The sequence below is a fragment of the Pleurodeles waltl genome, chromosome 10 (assembly GCF_031143425.1).
Source record: "Pleurodeles waltl isolate 20211129_DDA chromosome 10, aPleWal1.hap1.20221129, whole genome shotgun sequence".
In the NCBI taxonomy this organism is placed as follows: domain Eukaryota; kingdom Metazoa; phylum Chordata; class Amphibia; order Caudata; family Salamandridae; genus Pleurodeles; species Pleurodeles waltl.
Window position 1 is genome coordinate 791728058 of NC_090449.1, and position 17004 is coordinate 791745061.

Here is a 17004-nt window from a genome sequence, read left to right on the forward strand (position 1 = left end):
GGTATCATAAATGCCTGTACTATCCATAAGGATACCAAAACTGACATAGTAGCACTACATTATTTTTACTAAAATAGTACGCCTGAACCCTACAAATTAAATATACACCATATATTTGTGCATCATTCAAAATTTTGCATTTAATTTGGTTTTCTAAATGTTCCTAGAAATGCTACTCATCGACATTGCAGCTTCTTTTAACTTTTTTTTACAATTTTATATCTGTATTCACAGTAAACAGTGTGTGAAATGTAAAATGTATTGGTGCAAGCATTCCTATTATTAAACAATCTATATTGATTAAGTGCTTACTGCTGACAAATGACCTTGTAGCTGAAATTTGGATTGGTTGTGATCATGCCTTTTATCCTCAACACACTTCTCTGAGCCCACTTTTAAAATTACAGCTTGAGTGTTGGAAACAAGCTAAACCATGCTATTTGAAACTTCAGCTTTACTTGGGCAAGTGCCAATAACATTGTCAGCTCCTAATACTGGAATGTGGGCTCAGATCCCATAATTAGTGCTAAATGCTTTAATAGTAACCTTTCAGGAATGCTATTGATATAAACATGAAATTGATAGATGTTTATCTAGTATCAGCTCTGTATCCTCCCCTTTACTCGCCCCTACTAAAATAATTGTCCTCATGGCAACTTTCTGTTATTTGAGAATTTTGCAGGCAATTGTTTTGCTACACAGCAGATCTTAAATGTTTTTGGGTCTTTTGCATTTTGTAGATTCAATGACCTAAAATCCTTCTTCACATCAAAGTCTGACCCCATTATGGTGTGTCAAGCTGTCCAACCTTAAAACTTTTGTTTTTATTTCATAGTTTGTCGATGTTACAGATAGAAAGTCAGATTTGAAACACATTTATTTTAAAGATGGCCATATTCATTAGTTTCAACCTCAATGAAAATATATTTTTTTAATTGCTAATGATTTCATTTCCTAGCATTGATGTGAAATTTCACATTTAAAAGTTTTAGAGGCTGCAAAATTCATTAACTGAGCAGAGTCTTACGAACCAAAACGTGTATAATCGACAATAATTTTGACGAATCATTTGTCAAAGGTTTAGTGATCCTAGAATTAAAGCCACTTCTATGCAGCCAGGCAAATTCTAGCAGTGTACGAATTGTAAAACACACTGAAGAAGTTTAAGCACACACTTAGATCTAAGATCTACTTTGTTGCACTTCTATGCTTGCCTTTCACATTTTGAGAGAGACTGAAAATGCACACTAAAGGATTTGAGATAAATCAAAATTGCATGCTAAATGTTTTTCTCACAGTTTCAGAAGTGGCCAAACAAGCTCTTTTTACTTCTATACAAAAATAATATTTCCTTTCAATGCATATGAAAATACATTTGGGGGAAATATACATATTTTTAGTAGCACTTTTTAGGAGGAAATTCTGATCAGTATTCAACTGCAGAAAAACCCTGGAAAATATGCTATTTAACCTAGATAAACATTTAATACCTGCACCACTCACACATTTTTGATGGAAATAAATTGTATTAAATTTGTGGTTAAAGACTGTAAAGTTATAATGAAATGTTTTTCTGAGATTTACAATGCATTTTGTTATGTAGTATTAAAAAACTGCTATATGCAGTGAGGCTATCAATACACATAATGACGAAGCATAATATTTTCTTTAACCTCACCGACAATATCAAGATATCAGACTTATCCCAAGAGTGTGTTACCACCAGTGGTATTACCCCGTTGGAATGAAAAAGTGTCTCATTTCACATGAGGACGCATTCACTGCAGCCACTGTATGTAAGAATTGAATGTAATAGCTCACCCCATTGCCACATGTAATGTTTGGTTTGGAGATTTGAAAAATCAATACTAACAGAGGATAAAATGTTATCATGTGTGAGAAAGTCTTCACGAAATAGTGCAATGTGAAATGACCCACTACGCAAAATTTAGGAAAGTTCTTGCTCCTAAAGTGTCACTTTGTCTGCCCGACAGACTGCAAAAGGTCTGTGGAAAGACAGGCACCAAAAGACGTGTAGAGAGCATAGAGCAGGAACCTCTAACTTTTCCATTTTGCCACCCTCAGATGGGTCACAGCATTCCAGTACTCATCCCAGCTAAAGAAGTACATTATTTCCTTTCTCTTCTTCAACAATGACAACTCTTAAAATCAACTCTCTCCTGGAAAAAACAAATCCCACACCCAATATCCCTAATCCCCTATTCTACAAATAATTTCTTACAGTTAGATAGTTAGGCATCCTATTGCCACCACATGACAAACTTACACGTTCTCAACATAAAATTCTTGCTGTGACTAAAACAATAATACACTACGCTCTTCCATATTCTACAGTCAATTCATCCAGTGTGTATACCAGGTACCGGACTGAAGAGACACTTTTTCAGGTGAAAGGCACTCTCCATCTGTGTACTTTAGGTTTATAAAAGTGTCCTGTACACTATTCCTGTATGGATTCCACAACTGATGAAAAAGCACTTGGTCTATCTACACTCACCAAAGACAGGCATAACCTTATATGGAACCCAAACTGAACCACACAAGTAGGTTTCGTCCCATGAGTAGAACTTGGAGTGATCATTGGTTAATACCTACCACTCTCTCAACAGGTTTATTTATAATGCAGTCAAAAACTGGCATATGTTCTCAAACCGTCTTACTAGAGCACCTGAAGTTACAGGGGGATTCTTGTTGACTGTAAACATGGGTTCCCTAAATGACCTCAAATGGGAAGGTTTGATATTTCTAGACTATGGGCCAGATTTTGAGTTTGTAGGAGGGAAAACTCTGTCTGCCAAATTCCCGACCGGGTGGCTGCCGCCTATGTGGCAACTTCTCTGCCGGAGTTAATAAGAATTTTCTGCTAGGTCAGTGGGAAACAGGCTACAGCATTGTCTCCGGCTTGTAATCGGCAATGCTGTAGCCTGCAGGGTGCACCAGCACCCTCGCAATGTCATTGTGAGGGTGCTTCCCAGGGAGGCCCCTGCCTTGCCCATGCTGCAAGGGCCCCTCTGGGGCCCCCTGCACCAGTTCTCTGCCAGCATTTTCATGGCGATGGGACTGCCATGAAGCCGCTGGCAGAGAAGGGGGTCATAATCCCCAGGGCAGTGCTACTTGCAGCGTTGCCCTGGCGGATTAGGACCGCCACCTCCTTCAGACCACCGGGATCACCGATTCTAGTGGAGCTGGCGGTCCCGCCAGGGTTGACGTATGGCACTCAGACCGCCTCATTAGCGGTGGCCCGACCGCCATCCGCAAACCTGGAGGTCTTGTGACCACTAGGTTCGTAATGAGGCCCTATGTGTCACATAGAACGTCAGTCAAACTTAAAGCATAGGTCTGATATGGGAATGGGAGAGATGGGTAGTAGGATTGTTATGAAGATCCATTTAAAACAAATGGTTTCTGTTCATGCACTCTCTACAGTCCTTAACATGACCACTCCTTTTGAACTCAATATTTCAACACGTGTGATCACCCTACTTTTAGAGTTTCTTTGAAAAACATTGAAGCTTTGGTGTAGATGCCAATTGTTTTCTGTTTTTGAGAAACATCATTGCTTGGCAGGTTTTCCTAACATATACTTTAATAAATATTGTTTCAAGGCATTAAATGATCACCTGTCATTCAATGTATCTTCTGTGAACTGTGAGTGCCATACTTAAATGTTAGTTTTTTTTTATTTTGTACAATGGACTTGGAGGTAACGTATGGATTGACCTCAACCCTCCAACTTTCACATATATACAAAATTGAACACATATCTCCATTATCCAAACAAATATTCATAGGTAGCCTGATGCCCAAACTGTATTCCCATCTCTGGCCATACTTCACCAAGTCTTAAATGGAATATGCCCTTGCATGCTTATCCTCCACAAAGGACCTCAACTCCATGAAATATGTTCAATGCGGCCTCAGTTGTTGTATTTCTCCATTCAACGAGCAACGGAGGCATTTCTCCCATGTTGTGAAACGACACCACTACTTTCTTCCACCTTAACACAGAATTGTTAGGTTATGTTAAAAGAATTTATATATTGCTTGTACTCTGAAAGGTTTCTTTGCATGTTCATATATAGGCTAAATAATTCATGATTTTTCCATCATTTATTTTGCCTGTCCCATGAAAGATCAGCATTTTAGGTCCATGTCGTTTATACATATTAGGGAAAAGACTTGTTAGGTGGACTCTGTATGCCATTACTGTTGTCTTTACCTATATTTATCCCTAGACATTCTTAACCCCTTTGAATCCACTTTGAATCCACCTAAAGTATTAAATAGCTCATTCCATTGATATCTATAAACCCTATAAACTCTGTGTCATACAAACTTGTTGCTAAATCTTTTTTTTTTTGCTCTAGGAAAGGATTTCACTTAGGTTGACATCCTTTCTTAGGATACAGAAGAGGAAGTATCAGCTTCTGAAAGACGAATTCTCCTACACAGCTAGAATAAGAAAGATAATAAGCATGGAAATCATTAAATATGAGCATACCCACAACCATAGAAACAAAAGTGAAACCATCAGGAGTAACTAGCAAGATAAATGCTGAGAGCCCCCCCCCCCAGAGCCCACTAAAATTAAAACCTAGAAAATATAACAAGCCCTACAGAAGCCTCCATAAAAATGAGGATCATGGAAATCCAAATTGGGTTAGAATAGTTTTGTCATTTGGACTGCACACTTGTGGAAATAGCCAAATACTTCAACTGTATGGGATCTATTTTCCCAACTGGAGGAATATAGTGTTGCTTTCCAGACAAAATCATAAAAGCTTTCAGATAAGGATATGGGAAAATAAAGTGAAGGAGATGAAGTAGTAGATTGGCAAGACTTAAAACCATTCAGACATGGAAAACAAATAAATACGTGGCTTGGAGATATATATTAACTCTAAACCAAATAAGTAAAAGACAGACTATGAGCTTAACCTCTGTTGAGGAAACACAAGGAAGACTAAGGTAACACCATATTTTCACAGTCAAGAAACTTACAAACAATGAAAGTTAATTCATGAAATACATTGATATAACAAATTAAAACTAAGGTATTGAGTAGATAAAATACCAGACAAATCATTAATAAAACGTGATTACAATAAAAAGTAAAAAAAAAGTAACTTAACTAACTTTTGAGTGCTTGTTCAAAAAGCATTTGAAATGGTTCCAAAGTTAGTATGAAGCAAAAAAACACCCACCACTCTTGTCTGATCTGGCGCAGAAGGAAGCGACTCTGTGAAGAATACCCAACTCTGAGGGTTACCAGCATGGTGTAGGGCTGCTGTACACAATGAGGAGGAACAAATCTACTAGGTGAACCATTCACTCTGTAATCTTCATTATCACGCTTTATATCACTCTGTGCTACACTGGACTGTAAATTACATGGGAAAATGTTTGCTCGTTTCCTTAATTACTCAAAATGTGCTTTATTACAAAAATGCAAAGGTCTATAGAGCTAATTTACAGATGGCAGAATATAATGGCTTTGAGTCCAACACAAACGACATCAGTGTTGACTAAAAAAGTACTCACAAACTGTGAGCTTATACAGTGGCTTGAGGCTTGAAAGGGAGAAATTGTGGTTTATTATAGCAAACATAACCATAAACCACTTAAGTGCAGTATTGGTCTCTGGGCAAGTTTTTGGCAAGTTGTGCATTTTAAGGGTTACCACAGAACACTGGAAATGTAGAGCAAGTCCCACGATGAGAGTTCTTGCTAAAGTGTATTGCAATTTTAACATATAAGGAGCCCCTGTCTCAAATGTATTTTTTAAATGATTTGAACAAATGTTCGATCTTTCGTTTCTGAAAACATGTTTAGTCAGAATTAATGTTCACAGCTTCTAAGTGACAAAATTGAAAACTAAAAATCTCCACAGGCCAAAACTGCTCCAACTCGATTACAAAAGCGTAATATTGTTTAAAGGCTAGAAAAACATCAGAGGTTATTTGGAATGATACTTTTATCTTGCGAGGTTCATGTGAGGTCGCTGTGGCCTCTTACTAAGAAATGTAAACTGCTGTAACCCTCGGTTAACGTAAGAGACCGGTGACTACAATGTGCTTTAAATTCCTTGAAAGGGGTAGAGTGGGGTAACCAAATGGTACAACATTCCGTCGGACTTCCTCTGTCTACCGCTCATATATTCATATTGTATATGTCTAACTCAATCAGTCTATTTGTTAGCATAGTTCGTGTGTATGTGTGCATCTGAATTGTAAAGCAGGGTTTTGGCTCTGTCAGTTTCTCCTAACGCACAAAGCAGTAGTTTTACATGGCATTTATGCAAATATCGCTATTGCTCGTCAGACGTACCCAAGATGCATGTTGATTAGAATTGTGGTGAAACTTCAAAATGTTTTTTTCTCCCAAATGAATTAAAATTGGCAAAAAATGTCTAAGAATGGCAGAGCGGTCATACTTTGTGCGTGTGTGTGTAGAGCCAGCGTGTGTGTGAAGATTGTATGTGTGCGTGTGTGTATAACTATGCGTTTGTGTGTGAAACTGAATGTGTATTTGTGGAAGAGTTTGTTGTTGGGGTTGTAAGAGCTGCGAGGTTGGGGTAAGAGGCCTGTAAAAACTGACCCAAATGTCATGCAGCTCTCGATATTCATGTTTGTGCATTTACTGCGGACATTGTGCAAATAGAGAGACTATTTATTGGGCGGCAAGAGCCATTCTTCAAGGGGTACAGAAAGCATCACTGGCCATACGTTTGCGCGCGGGAATGACTCTGGCGAATGAGACTGGATCAACAGAAACTTAGGTATGACTGAGGAGAGGCCAGGACTGGGACATTTGTATAGAATTAAGTGTGCAGTCCTAAGTTTTAGCATTTGTTGGCACCGAAGTTTAGCTGGTTTCTGCTGTGGATGCCAATGTTACATTCTCCAATTCCTACTCAACTCTGACAAGCAAAGGTTCTTTTCTTAGTTTATAATGGGTGTTTGGCGGAAGAACCAAGTCCAAGCGAGGTACTGTTTTTTGATTGCCTCATTTGCATACCTGCCTTTATAGCCACAAAGAGGCATGCACTCATATGCCTAACACCCCTGGCTTTAAACTTCAGCTTTCACACCTCAAACAGACTGCATTTGACCGGAAGCAACCACGCGCCGGGCACTAGTGAGAAGTCTCACAAGTGGCCTACAGAAAAGTATACGTTTGCTCATGGAGAGATAGGCTGCCGTTACCTGAACTGGAGCTGCCGGTTTTCGGTTTGGGGTTCTGACGAGACTCCTTCATCCACGGGAAGATCTGCTTGGAGGCGGTGGGCGACGCCAGGCCGGAGGCCTTGGTGGAGGAGGCAGGGCTGCCGCCGGCATGCTGTGGCGGGGACACGGAGGGCGGGGGCACCGGCTCCGGCGGGGGCTGGTGCTGGTCCTGCGGGTCCGGGATGAGTAGGGGCTGCTGGCTGACCTGGCCCCCCAGACCCCTCATACAACTCTCACTGATGTCATTGGCTTTGTGGTGGGGCACGGCGCTGCCCGGGGACTGCAGGGAACAGGCCGGTCGATGGTACTCGCTTTCCACAAGCGGCGAGGGCTGGGGGTACTGCGGCTGAGTGGCATTGTAAGCGAAACCATTTGCTCCTTGGTAGGGGTAACCACCGTAGACTGCAGCGTTGTCGTAGTAAGTCGCCTTTTGCATTTCGTTGTTTCCCAATATTTATTTCAGAAACTGACAGGGTCTTGACACCCGTAAAGAGTAACATTGGCACCTCTCGGTCACGTGGTCTCCCTCCTCCAATGGGCGCCGCGGGCCGACCTAGAGTGTACAGAAAGCATACCACAGTGAAGAAATCGCACGAATCCATCTTACTTTCAATAGCTAAGTGACAAGGAAGCCATAAAAGAAAAAATGGTCAGCAATATTTAGCAGCATGAGCTGGCCTCGGGCCCCGGCCCTCTCGGTATAAAAGCGCTTGGGCTCTCTCTGTGCAGCAGACACGGGTTGCACGCAGCGCAACCGACGGTGTGTCCTGAATATATTCAAATATTACTTGTTTATGCTTATCAGTGTGTGAAACCTGCTAAAATCTGCGCACGCAATGTGACTGTTCCTGTAAACATTGCTGCATCTTGTAAATCGTGGGCCAAGGGCCGACAATTTAGCAGTCGATAGAATTTTAGCACAGAGACAGAGTTTCTAATATATGGAGAATACAGCTGCATACGTTGTATATTTTATCTTTTTCAAATAACCACCCCATGTCTTTTTATTGTTCATAATGTCTGCCATATTCTGCCTTTATATTCAGAATTACAATTGTATTTGAAACATCCCACACCATCATTGAAGACTATTTCACACACAATAACACTTGCCATTGAATTAACAAAGGCATTTTCAAGAATGCCCATGGAGAGGAGGTTTAAAAACACAGTCCCACAAAGACACTTGATTTTGAGCTGACTGGCTAATATTAATGCGCATCGCTTGCATGCGTCTAAGCGTGATATCTTTAGGCGCTATTCACTTTCTGGAGATTATAATTTACCAACTGAATTGGGTTAAGATCGTTACACTAAAATGCAGTCATAACAAAGAACACTCGTACGTGGAATCCTTCCCACAAGTCCCTTTACACCTTGAAGATTGTTACCTGCACAAGCAGTGTGCAAAATGGGATTTAGGCTCGAAACTGGCGAAAGCGGCACTACCTACAAGGGTACACGGGTTACGAGTCCTATAACCAGCACCCCCCCAGATCTTTAGGAAGCCCTTCCATAACCAGCGGTCAAACCCACAGCTTGCTACCTTTCCACCGCAGACGGAACTGGAGAAAGAACAGTGCCAGAGAGCAAAGCCGGCGCCATGTCTTAGAGTGCAGCGCCAGGCCAGCACTGCCTAGAAGGGTTTCCCAATAGTGCTTTTCCGTGCAAACTACCGAATTCTACCTGTTAAAACATGATGGATTGGGAAGAAAAACACAGCAGCAGGAACCTGAAAAACCAGCGTCCATCTCCATGACCACGGCTTGAACTTTTCTCTCGGGCCGGCTATAATAGGGACTGTCTGTGGAGCTGTGCGCGCTTGATGTATGGGGGTCAGCTGGCTGCGGGGTGGGGACGGGACTCTTGCGGGAGTTCGTGCGAATCTTTCCCTCTCGCCCTATTTACCTATCTCCCTAAAGCCATCCTAACATTGACGGGCGGTGTGTCCGAAAGATGGTCACCAAGATATAACCGCGCCTCATCTGACCAGTTACTACATGGACTCGGTAATATTTTTAAGTGCATTCTATCTATCAGTCTATCTATCTATCTCTGTTCCGCCACGCTATCTGAATATCCTGCAGGAATGCACTGCATGTTGGTCTCTACCTGTCAGTATATCTAGCTATCAAATTATGAAATAATGAGATTCATGAAAAAGATTATTAGAAAGTGCCTGCGCCACACAACGGAGAAATATCGACTCTGCGCCTTGGCAGGTCTATTCATATAAAGTAATAATCTGCCCCCTCGACTCAATAATCCACAGAGTTCAGACTTCCAAAAATGCACAAAGTAGAGGTCAGAAAATCGTCGCATCTGTCTGCCATATGGGCACGCGCTCGCTTTGCAATTCTTCTTAAAGACTGGTAGAAATAAGTATATATATATATATATATATATACACACACACACACATTGAGTACATGTGCAGGCGACAGTGTATTATATTATATGAACAATGTGAAACAACAGAAGTAAAGTAATTTAATTACTTGCGTCACGAAACTGACAATAAGACAAAACTTATTAAGTATGCCATGTAATACACAGCATATCAGCATGCAAAATATTTGCAACAATGCAAGTAACATTTAATTTTATATATGTGGGATTAGTAAATTTAAATATTTATCGAATTTTAAGTAAGGGCCCTTTGATGTTTACCTTGAGAAGACGCTTTTAAGACCTCAGTTATTTTTCAGGGAATATGTTCAAAAACTAAAGTGGTCCATGTGACTAAGAAATGCCCCCCATCGCCAGTGTGATATACTTTTAAGGCAACGCATGTTCGTCCGCAGGTGGAGGTTATTAAACACAGCTAGGGAGATAACACGATATAGATAGACCATGTGAAGTATTTGCCAAGGACGCGAGAATTTCCCTAGCAGAGCGGACACTTGGTTTCTGTCTGCGTGGACTCTCGTGCGCCTGACCAAATTCAGATTTAGTCGGGAAGCGAAAGACAGGCATAAAAACAACAGCCAAATCCCCTGAAGATTTCATGAAAGATGGGCAAAAGTTCAGGGGGACGCAGGGGAAGCAGCTTGAACTCGCCGTCTTGGCGGTATCAGTCACTGGGGCTGAAAGGAAGCCCGGACGGGTGAACTCTGCCTGAACCGAGATGCGAGCGCGTGCTCATAAATCACTGGGACACATAAACCCCACCATTCACGAGTGATAGCGGATTTCTGGCCTGCTTACCTTGCCTTCTGACGACTGAGGCGGAACACAACAGACCAGGCTCCAACTCCAGCACGGGATCAATATACCAGGAGTTCGCACCCCCCCAAAAAAAACTTCTGTCTACAGCCCGGACGGGCCCGTCCAATATCCAGCTACCTGCGAGTGCCGGGTGCGCAGCGCCCGCAACAGAGAGAGGGTGCCATGGAGGAGTCCGAGGGAGAGAGAGGGCTCTGCTTGGACACCCCCTCCACTAGTGAAGAAGTGCTGGGACCCCCCCCCAGCCCGGAGATGCGAGGTACCAGGGTGGCTGGTCTCTGCCAGCCTATGGCCACAGAGAGAGCAAAGCCAGGCTTCTGGCGAATATTACACTGCTTGGAGGAGCTTGCTTTCCAACAGAGCCCCTCAACACTGGAAGTGTGGGGTAGGGAGAGGGGAGGGGGAGGGAGGAGAGGGCGACAGACAGAGCGAGAGAGAGAGAAAGAAAGACCAGAAGGGGTATGGGTTGGGGGGGGTGGCTCTGGGAGGAGGGTGGCTGTGGGTGGGGGGGATATACCTCGCACCAGAGCGTCACGCAGGTCCAGGAAAGATATGCTAATGGTGATAAACTGCTCCCAACAAAGGGGTTAACCTTGCCCGACTCTCCGTGTAAACGGTTCAGTTTTCTGTAAATGTGAGAGATTTTCTCCAATATAAAGAATTGCAGGAAAAAAATCGTAAACTGGGTACGCGAGACCCAGTGCTCACTGGCGACGAGGATCTCCTTTTATCGCCCTAGATTTTTTATTACAGCTACACAGCATTCTTTGACACTATTACCCCCAAAAATAAAGGGGCAAGCAAGCACCCAGCCATCAGTTCGAGCAGGGTGGGTATCGATGCAAACCATACCGATTTTGACTGGCGTGGCAAACTTTCCCCTACCCCCCCCCCCCCCCCCCCCCCCCCCCCGACAACCAAGTCTAGTGCCTGTTTTAGGTAGAACGAACTGAGTTCACGAGCAGCAAATAAACAATAACAGGCGGAGGGGCTATTCACCCACACCAACAAGAGAGCTTTAACAGCTGCTGAGCGCCACACAATCGCTGTTCTTGAACCAGGTCTATTCGCGCGGCCTTTTCAGAGCAGCATCCAGCAAACGGGGAATACTAAAATTACCATAAGGTGTGATTAATAAGGGGTGTGCAGAATAAGAGCAAAAACCCTAACCCCATGAAGGGAGGGGAAAGAGATGTGCATGCACACTTAAAGCCAAAAAGAAAGGCATGGGAGCCCGGAGGAGAAGGGGCTGCAAGGCCGGTGCGGCTTCTCGCGCATACCAATGGCTGTGTCATTTATTGCCGGACAAGATTTATGAGTCCATGCGCGCGGCTGTAAACAGAGCCCTGGAACAGAAAGCCCTGGCTCCTCGCGGCACAGCCCGGTGGCACCGCATGAAAGGGGGACCCGGGCTGCGTGGGAGGGAGTGGGGGCAAAAAATCCACCCGTATGCGTTTTCCTACAAACAAACCTCTGAAGAAAAGACGTCCTGGTTAATGATCAACCGCCCTCTCGCCCTCTTTCGAATCTGCTGAGTCCAGCTTCTAGGCGGTGTGCAGCCTGAAACCCCAAGACGGGACGGAGGGCAGCAAAGCTGGGGAAGACCGAGGCGCCGGGGGAGGCTCCTTCATTGAATCCGGAGCACGGAACATTCTCTCGAACTCTCAAGAGGACAGACCACCGCCGTTCGGACACCGCTCTCTGGACTCCATTGAACAAACTGGATGTAGCGCCTCGAATATGAAGAGTAGTGGAATTACTTTTATTGTAATTTGGGGAAATTGAAATTGGCCGCGGGTGTCTTTGTTCTATTGTGCTTCTCTGTGGTGTTAAAACTATGTTGTTCTCGTGGATTTCGTTCAAGAAAACAATGGCGTTTCTTAATATCAAATGAAAGGATTGGTATATTGTATATTCCAACATTAAGCAGAACATAAAATTATACAGGTCTGTATCAAGAGTTCAGGTCTAGCGACATGATGCTTCGTTAAGAAGGTTTTTATAAATGTAGGTCTGTCTATCTATCTGTCTAATATTGAATGGGGTACAAGAAGGGGCGCTGTGAGTATTTTGCATGTCCTCTTTTTTTTATATATATATTTCATTATTAACGCATATTTTAAAAACAGAAATGGTCAACGTTGTCCCTTTCTGTAGTCCCGTTTCCAGGCCACAGCCGTAGTTTACATATTTCAGCGTTTATTGATATTCAGTGTTTATAGATCAGGGTTTCTCTTTTATCTCGGGCGTGCCTACACGCACACGGTAAATATGCTATAGATAAGGGAGGCAAATAGAAGCCTGGCTGGGGCTAAAGAGACAAAGGGTCTTCGAAAGCATTGCCGTTTAAATCTCTATACTGATAGCTTTATTGATCAAATGATTGCGAGGGTTATTGATGAAATGGTTGTAATGGCTCCGAGTACAGGAAGACGCATGTACAGCTTCTGTCTGGAACAACGTTAGTTTGCTCTTCTCGATTAGTAATTTTGCAAGGTGGACTACGAAAATAAAATCACGTTTAATCCCGCGCATCTAGTTCTTTTCGGCAGTCAGCAGAACGGATTTTCACCTTTTTATGCTTTTCTGTTTGCAATATTCACAATATGCCTTGAAAGTGTATTGCACAGTAGCTCCCTCACCGAGTCTTTGCGTTTATGTTCTGTTAAGCAGGACTCTTTTATTTATGAGATTTTAACTGGGTCAGGACGCGCAGGGTTGGGCGATAAATCACAGGAAAAGCTGACAAGTAACTGGGCAGCAATTAAAGCTCGAGTTTTATTTTTAAGGTGAAACAAACAAAAGAAAATATTTGAAAAACGCTGCAATATCCGCTGGAAATGAAAAGTAGGTGGTTGCGTGCGACAGTTAGGTACGTTTAAAACATTAATCTGCTACTTTCAGAAGAATGAACTTCTGCACTGACTCTTGTCCACAGTAAAAAGAAAAGCGCTGTTTATTGAAGAAATCTGAGCCATTTTTACTATTTTCGTAAATTCACTTGTCGCTTTATTGCTCTGGATATCTGGTGGATATATATTAAATATACAGAAAACACTCATAGAAAGTACCGTGAGCACGCAATGAACTTCATTTACCACGCCGAGTATTGACGAAAACACACAAAAAGAAACATTAGCAAGCACAATATACAAAAAATAGGAAAAAACACACACACGATGTCCTTTAAGATGGTGAATACACAGAGAACATTCACAGTTATTTTTAACACGGTGAGTATTGCCGAAAACATTCACGATGAACCCTAGCACTTTAAATACACAGAAAACACATTATGTTTTGAATGTACAGGAAATAAAAGCACCGCACCTTAGTGTATCGAATATAAAGAAAACACACTATGGCCCTTAACACCGTTAACGTATCGCAAACACACAATACATTTTAAAACGGTAAATATTTAGAAAAACTATAATAATCAAAAAAGGGGAATGAAATGTAGAGCGGCGAATACACTGATGAGGCACACAATGAACATTAACACGGTGAACACACAAAAAACACACGATTAGGAGGGTGAATACACAGCAAACATACACCATGAGTCCCCGCAAGCTCAATATACAGAAAACACAAGCAATGAACCTTAATGTGTCGAAAATACCGATAACACCCACAATGAATCTTAGTAAAGGGAATATGCAAAAACAGAAGCAATTAACTTCAGCGTGTTGAATGTACCGATAAGGCATACAATGAACAATTAAAATGTGAATATAGCAAAAACACAGGCAGTGAACTTTTATTGTGGTGAATTTACCGGCAAAGCACACAACGGACCTTTAAAAAGTGAACAGACCGATAACACAAGCAATGGACTTTAAGATGGCGAACACACAGAAAACATACACAATGAACCCTACACGATGAATATACCTACGACACACACACTGAACACTAAAGTGGCGAATATTTCGATAATGAAAAAAACCATGGGACGTTAAATATACCGAGAGCATAATTCTTGAATCTTGCAAGAAATATACCGACATGCCACAAAATTACTCTTAGAGCAACATACATAAAGACAAGGCTCGCAAGTTAATGAGGACGAATATACCGAAAACACGCACAATGAGCTCACGTGTGGAGCTGAATGGAGATGCGCTCATTGTGGCTGGGCGCCCCCAACTCTCTGGGACCATAAATCACAGCTCGGCACTCTGACCTTATGCAAAGCCGGGAGCTGCTGCGCGTATCCATAATGGGCACCCTAACTCGCCTATGTGTATATTCCAAAACAGGCAGAAATTGCATCGATGAAATACCGATATATTCAAAATAAACTGTGAGAGGACACGGTGGGATAACACTCGCGGCGGAACGCCCCTCCTTTATATGAAAATTGAAAATAAGTAGGATACATGTTTTGGACGCATTGGTCGACGGTGGGTGGTAATAGTTATTCGGTCATCAATTCTGAACGCATAAAGGCACTTCCTCGACTTCTAGAGACACAAGCGCTTGCGGTAGTTAACAAACGCGTTTCGGTAGCGCTCTGTGATGGGGGAGCCGGTACAAGAGGCATTTAATTGAATAATCCCAAAATATCAATGTAAGAAGATGGCTGCCACATGCCAGGCCCTGGACCTGTCCCCGTTGGATATATACAGGGACACCGTCCCAATAATTTGAAAGGCTTAATAAGGGCAGGAGTATCCGCGCGCAGCCCGTTGTGCCAACACCGAAATAAACAAAAGTGCTCAACCCGGCTCCAAGTTTCTTAGTATATGCTAAAAAATGCTGAGAAGAGACGGGTCGCTGAAGTTTCCACTCATGCACGCGCACACACACTACCACAGACCTGTGCCATGAAAAGCTACAACTCACCCCTCCAATGAACGACCGGGGGATACACCTTGGGATACATTCCATCCTGCTAAAGTGAGATTTTTTTCTCACTCGTGCACCATACCCTCTCCTCTGATGGACCAGGGTTCGGCCGGCCTTGGCTGGAAGAAATAAAGCGACGAGAGCCCGGGCAGTGCGCCGAGAAGAGGGGAAGCCTGCTGCCAGGCACTGGCTGCTCGGGCTCGGCTGCAAGTGCCGCCATAACACGCTCTGAGAGCTGCTCACGTGGTCACGCGTCAACTCCAAGCCCTTTATTTCCAACAGGCGCTTCCCTAAACAGGCAGAGCCTGTCCTCCCCACATCTCACTCCTTGTACCGGTTGACCCAGGGCATCATTTTGTTGGTGCAGAATTTTAAAGGAATTAAATGGAGCAAAATATAATTTTTTCCCCTCCATTTGTGAACGCACTAAGCAAATGGGCAGGTCGTTTACCATACCACTAAGTTGTATGGGCGCCCTCGCTGAGGTACTTGATGCCCACGTGGATACTCTTGAGCTCCGAGATGCTGCTGGCTTGCAACTCAAGTGATATCCACGCGGAATCTGGATGGCAAGGTCTGATAAGGATTGCTTTGTGGCCTCCACTTGGGCCTCAAGTTCTTCTCTGTGCCGCTATTGTGTGCGCCTTGCGCCGCACCCACGCGGGACACCGATCCCTTCGCAGAAAGCTGAAAGGGCCTCTAATTACCTCACGAGGCACCGCCGTCTCTCCCCAGAACAGGCGACTATTGGCGTTGAAGTTCTGCGAAGGACCCGCTCTACTCCAGTGTGCTGGATTTCATTTTCCGAAGCCTTCAGGGACCCCCGCCTTCAAATGCAGCGATTACGCATTTCCTACACAAGCAGTTGAGTGATGCACAAAATTATAGGGTTCTAATCACGAGCTTTTCTGCCAAAAATCTACTGGCTGCCATGCCAGCTCATCCCGCCTATCTTCCAGGCGACTGGGACCATGGCATAAAGTCAATTTGCATTCAGAATTTGCCACAGTCCTCATAAAATATTGCATGTCTCCATAATTAAAACACACGCCTCACATATAGATGCAAGGAAATTAAGACCAGCGAGTAGGAAGTGAATTACTGTTTAAACTTCTGCAAAATTCTGCAGAACTTTTCAAACAGCCCAGGTTGGCTCTTGCGAGTGAATTTATGGGCCTTGTGTCGTTTGAATTGTTCTTAAAATTTTGAACATGTGTTTTAAGCAGATGTGACGGATCTAAAGCCCCTGTATCGCTTTGGAAGGCACTTCCCTGTTATTTCTAAATATTTTCTCATTTTAGGATCAACGTGTTCTCTTCACCATCTGTGAATTCCGACAAAAATCCCTTTAGAAGACTGGGGTTTCATGCAGTGCAAAGATATGTGGTGTTTGGGCGCTTGTCAATGCACCAGTGTTTAGAGTTGAGATTTGGGGCAGGGCTTATTAAAATGTACAGGTTTTTAACAATCGGATATAGTGTTTTTCACGACGCACATCCGTCGTGTTGCACAGATACATATTGTGATCCATTGTGCATAGTTCACTTCGATCCCTACCGGTTTTAGGTCCGAGAGACAAACAAACCCTTCAGTCAGAGGGCCCTGGGACAAAAGTCCCCTTGAACAAAGCAACTGGAATTAATGAGTAACAGGTGAGAGGGGGGCAGCCCCAAAAGAT

General features: G+C 43.2%; 1 protein-coding gene and 1 long non-coding RNA gene across 7 annotated transcripts in view; one reads left to right on the plus strand and one right to left on the minus strand.

Annotated features, from left to right (window-relative positions):
- The window catches only part of HOXA3 (homeobox A3), a 93146-nt gene that overhangs the window by 17954 nt on the left and 58188 nt on the right, over window positions 1-17004 (minus strand). For 2 of the 6 annotated variants that reach the window (XM_069211428.1, XM_069211424.1), the window contains exon 2: window positions 7227-7800. The exons of 1 other annotated variant lie outside the window; for it this stretch is intronic. In XM_069211428.1, coding sequence (XP_069067529.1) covers window positions 7227-7683 — 457 coding nt within the window. In that variant the 5' untranslated portion in view covers window positions 7684-7800. Of the gene's footprint in view, window positions 1-7226; window positions 7801-10454; window positions 10894-15323; window positions 16151-17004 lie in introns of those variants that run through there. 3 more of the 6 variants (XM_069211429.1, XM_069211427.1, XM_069211425.1) reach the window with 3 other exon arrangements.
- The window catches only part of LOC138261889 (uncharacterized), a 52302-nt gene continuing 44380 nt past the window's right edge, over window positions 9083-17004 (plus strand). Inside the window, exon 1 of the long non-coding RNA XR_011199171.1 lies at window positions 9083-9256. This is a non-coding gene — a long non-coding RNA (uncharacterized lncRNA). The remainder of the gene's footprint in view (window positions 9257-17004) is intronic.